The following is a 5,106-nucleotide window of genomic DNA, read 5'->3' as shown; positions in this document are numbered from 1 at the left end:
AATGACCTGGGGATTTGGCCGGTGTGACCTACAGGTCTTGTCACCCCTCTCTCAAGTGGGGGCTCCTCCTGCTCCAGCATGGTTGGTGACACTGCTGGATGCACCTCTAACTGAGCGTGTGGGGACTGGGGACCCACCTCTGCCCATCACCCGTTCCTAACAGTGGGCTTTGCCTAACAGGGTGCCCATCCCTGGGTTCAGTGGGCTCTCGGCCACAGCACTTCCCTCAACAGCCCACACCAGGCCACCCTCTGGCCCAGGCTAGGGGCGACTCACCGCTGCCAGCTTGTCGAAGCGGGCGAAGAGCTCGTTGAGGGTCATGACCAATTCCTGAGCAGTGCACTGGGATGCCAGGCTGGTGAAGCCCTCGATGTCAGCGAACAGGATGCTGGGGAGACAGGCAGAGCGGGGAGACCCTGCTGTAGGGGGAATGTTGATCTCTCCTCAATTTCGACATTAAACCTTAACCCCACTGTGACAGTACCAGTGTGAAACCTAGAGGGTGAATAGATCATGAGCCGGAGCCCACATGGGCGGGTCAGTGCCCTTATAAACGCACCCTAGGGAGCTCCCTGGCCTTTCTGTCCTACGAGGACACAGCGAGAAGGCGGCTGTCCAGGAGTCAGGAAGCAGGCCAGCAGACACTGAGCCTGCTAGCCTTGATACTGGGCTTCCTAGCCTCCAGAACTGAGGAACTGCGGCTGTTCATAAGCCATCCAGTCCGTGGCATTCCCTCATAGCAGCCGAATCAACCGAGACAGAGCCCCATGGGGCAGAAAGGCAGTGGGACGCGGCCAGGGCCCAGCCTGGGGCTCCGCGGCCTTAGGAGAGCCGGTGCCTATAAGAGTCCTGGGGTGCTCCAAATGGCTGCAGAGGCCAAAGAGGCCCTCGCCTTGGGAGTCAAGGGGCTGCCCCCGCCCCAGCCAGGCTATAGGCTGCCATTCCTGGCTTCCTGCACTCTGACTGCAGCCTCACTCCCTCCAAGAGGAAAGGAGGGCAAGGGCCTGAGGCCTCGGGGTGCATCATAAGGGCACGGCAGGCAGCCCGGACCCCAGTTCTCGGTCACCTCTGGGTCTGCCCTGCTTGGCTCCCAGCAGCCCTCCAAGGCAGCCAAGCCTGGGCCTAGGAGGAGGGACCGTGAGGGAGCGAACCAAACCCCACTCAGGGTAGACCCCACGCCCTCTACTCCAGGAGTCCTCCAGTAGAGGCAAACTAAAAGAGGCCTGGGAGGAGAAAGGCAGATGCAACCAGTCGGCCACGGGGCTGAGGACAGCCAGGCCCCGGCCTGACCCTGCTGGCCCTCTGACCTCCCCCCTCCAGCACACTCAGAGGCACGAGCTGGTTAGGGTGAAAACACCTTTGTCCCCTTAACAGACTCCCGGAGGTGAGGCCCCAGGGCCAGACGTATGGAGTCCCCATGGTCTTTTCTTAACATGGACACCAGGACGTATTGAGAAGCCCCGGCAGTCAGGTGCTGAGCTGAGTTTCCAGCACATCCTGGCGCTGAGTCCTCCAAGCAGCCCTGGTGTCCTCATGTCACCGAGGGTGCTGAGCCTCAGGACACAGCGGAGGCAGTGGCATGGCGGGACCCCCCTTCAAGGCCTGTGCTCTTCCCGCCTGCCCACGGGGCTCCTAAGGCCCCAGAACTGACAATCTCGTGTTTAAAATTAAGAATGCAGAATTAAACATAATTTGTCATTTTATCCCAGCAAAGTGTGTTGGGGTATTAAGCCTGTCATTCTATTCTGATGCTTTGACATCTGAGGCCTCACAGACCCTTGGAAGACTGTACCTCTCAGGGATACCAGCTCGCAGAGACAGTAAACAACTTGTCTTAGAAAGCACCCTTCATATGCAAACCGCCCATCCAGAGCCCCCGCTGCTGCCGCCCACCCGCTTCTCCCCTGCCCTGCCCATCCGCAGCAGGGTACTCTGCAACCCGGACCAGCTCCTGCACCCCAGGGTCCATGTAGTTCTTTAACCACTGATCCTAACGCTTCGCCTTGCCGGCCTTGCTGTTCCTCCAGAAGCCACACCACAGGCTCCAGCCCACACGCCCCACTCCTGGCCTCCTGACGGACCCTGCTGGCTGTGTGGCCCCTGCGTGGTGAGGTGTGGTGGCGTTTCCCGTGTTCCCCCATGTGGTGGCTGGGCTCCTCCTCTAGGAAGTTGTGGGTGACACACTACCTTCAGGGGCAGTCACCTGCTGACCTGCTGGCTCACCACACCTGAATGACAATACAATCGACGTTTTAGGGCAGCTGGACACTGCTCTAAGCCCTTCGCGGGTTACTAACTCATGTAAGCCTCACAACGACCCCGAGGTTAGTCCCTCCTTTCACAGGTGAGTAAAGAAGGCACTGGAAGGTCCCACATGGCTGACTGCCGCGATACCTGCTTAGGCCGCCCAGGCCCACTCTCCAGGAATTGAACAAGAGATACCTCACCGTCTGTGGCCCTGCAACCATCTTTAAATGAACAAATGCAACACTCGGAATTGCCTGTCGGACAGATGTGCGGGGGATGTGTGAGCTGCCTGTGGCCCCTGAGGCAGGGGTGGGATTTCATCAAGGGGACACTTAGCAGCTGCTTGCCAGCTCACACGAGGCCCACCATGGCAGGCAGGATGAGGACAAAGGCTTTGGGTCACCAGGGAGCATGTCCTGGGTCCTTAACCAGGCCATCCCACCTCCCAGGAAAAGCCCCAGAGGACGGCCCCCAGACCCGGACCCAGGTTGTCTCCCCCTCCCGGCTCCTCCGGCCACTCCCATTCCAGCCTGGATGAGCAAAGGCAAGTACAGGAAAAATGGGCAGGGATACGGGATGAAGGAGGAGGAGGGAGGAGGGGGCAGGGGGAGACACTGGCCTGGTAGGCCACAGGACTGAGGACTGCAGGAAGCTGCTCCAGTGGGCAGCCAGGGAGGACGGGGATAATGAAAGGAGTGGGTTCCCATCGGCTCTGCTTTCCCTCCGGGGGCCCAGACTGGCCTAGTGCCGCCGAGAGGGAGACACATGGTGCCCACCCCATCTTGGCCCAGGTTCTATACCTGCCTCTCACTCCACCCAGGGAGAAGGCGTGGGCTCACCCACTCTCGGTGAAGCTCCAGGTACAGAGTTCCTGGGAATTCTTTCTCCCTCAGGAAATCAAAGCCAAGGCAGGTCAGGGTCAAGATCAGCTACGTGCGACCCACGGGACAGGTAGAGTACGTGTCCTCTCGCTAATGTCGGTATTTCAGACAAAGCCAGCGACACCATGTCCAGCCGCTGCTCCGGGGATGAGGCTATGCAGCAAAAGCCTGGCTTCAGGGGCTGGGGAGACACCTGACGTAGGAAGGAAAGTCCTCGGACCCAGCAGAGGCAGTACTGCTGCTGGCTAAGGTACCCCACAGCACCAAGCAGAGCAGAAGGGGTGAGAGGAAGAGGGTGGGCACCCTCAAACCATAAACAGGTGTGCACGGAATCGAGGCCATGCTGAGCTCTGCCCTGGGGGCCTGAGCGTACCTGGCCACTCAGGCAGGACAGGCCTCTGCCCGCCATGCACTGAGACGGTCACTGTGCTCACTGTCCTTCAGGGGACCTCCTCGCTGGCCTAGGCAAGCTCTTTTCCACTATAGCCCCTACCGCTAGACGCTGGTGCTGCAGGCTGCTGTCCATCAGGATCACCTGGGGAACTTTTCATTTTAAAACATTTTTTATTTGCCAGAGAACATATGCATTTGTCAGAGTAAGACAGAGAGAAAGAGAGAGAAAGAGCCCCCACAACGCGGCGTGGTTGCATTGCAATTCCTTTCCCTCCATTTCTCTATCCTGTGAGGACTTGGGGCACACATGCTCAGTGTGTTTCTCAAACTGCCGTGGCAGAGATTTGATGCAGTCAGCCAGCCATGTGGGACCTGGCTCCCCTGACCCTTGGCTACTGGGCACCTGGAGCTTTCATATCCAGAGTTCCAACCCCAGAGATTCTGAATTAATTGGTATGGCATGGGGTTCTGCTATTGGCTGTTTCATTTTAGGCTTCCCTGGTGGTCCTAGTACGCAGCCAGGATTGCGGACCCCTGCGTTGGGTTAGTGTCTGCCTGTCCTCACCTAGTGTGCTCCTGTGTGTCAGCTTCCATGTGGCGCTGCACTCCTCTTCTAAGGACACACTCACGCTGGGCCAGGAGGCCCACCCTGCCCCAGTATGACCTCATCGCAACTTGATTTCATCTGCAAATACCCTATTTCCAAACAAGGTCTTATTCTCATGTCCCAGGGTTTAGGACTTCAGTGTTTCTTTAAGGGGGACACAATTTACCCCATAAAAGTGCCTATAACTTAGCTGTTGAAAGGAAAAGAATAGTCATAGTTTCAAAGCCAATAATAGGCAGGACTTTACATTCCAAACTGTGAGCTCATCCTTCTGCCCCAGGGGCCTCTTGGGGTCCCCAGCACATGGCCTGAGAATGCCCTGTGAGGTGCGGGGTGTGGCACCCCACGGAGCTCCAACAGCATTCAGGAGACCAATGGTTGCTGGTTACCCAGGTTCTGTGCCAGGAGGCGCGGGAAGTGACACTGGTAGGAGAGGAGCCTCCAGGTGGCTTAGAAAGCCTGAACTTCCCTCCAGGCTCCTGGGAATCTACTCTTTCTGGCCCAGCCAGAAGTTCCCAATAGCTGCGGGGAAAGCAGACAATGGCAGGCCAGGCAGGGAGGAGTTCCCTGGGCAGGGACTCATAACCAAGGGGGATCTCTGTGGTGCCCTCCTCCCTGTCGCCCCTCCTACATATTATGGACACGCTGCCACCTCCACATTGTCCCAGCCCCCCTCAGAGGCGAAGTCACACTGCTCTGCCATTTGCTGGGAGGACTCGGCTTAGTGACCGTGGCTTCTGCAGGCTCCTGTTTCCCGAGGTTTACCCAACAGCTGGTCCTGCTGGCCGATTCCCCCCTCTGCTGCTCGGTGATTCCGAGGCCATTTCACACTCGGCGCTGGGCCTCGGCGTGCGGCAGGTGCTCGTTCATCGATTAGCTCCCACTTGAGAGCTCATCTTGGCACAAGGACCAGGCCTTCATGGCAGCACACGGAAGCCGGGGTAGGGCCGCACCTGCCTCCCTGGTGGCCTGCCGTTC

At 58.5% G+C, this 5,106-nt stretch overlaps 1 protein-coding gene across 1 annotated transcript in view; it reads right to left on the bottom strand.

The window, feature by feature from the left end:
* Nucleotides 1-5,106, bottom strand: part of ADCY5 (adenylate cyclase 5) — a gene marked incomplete at its 5' end in the record, with an annotated part of 173,459 nt that overhangs the window by 48,197 nt on the left and 120,156 nt on the right. Inside the window, one exon of the mRNA XM_027774223.1 lies at nucleotides 277-388. Within this exon, the coding sequence (XP_027630024.1) occupies nucleotides 277-388 (112 nt within the window). The remainder of the gene's footprint in view (nucleotides 1-276; nucleotides 389-5,106) is intronic.

This window comes from Tupaia chinensis, unplaced genomic scaffold (assembly GCF_000334495.1).
Source record: "Tupaia chinensis unplaced genomic scaffold, TupChi_1.0 Scaffold000415_1, whole genome shotgun sequence".
NCBI classification, from domain to species: Eukaryota; Metazoa; Chordata; class Mammalia; order Scandentia; family Tupaiidae; genus Tupaia; species Tupaia belangeri.
Note: the sequence above shows the minus strand (reverse complement) of the source record. Positions and strands in the feature narration are given on the sequence as shown.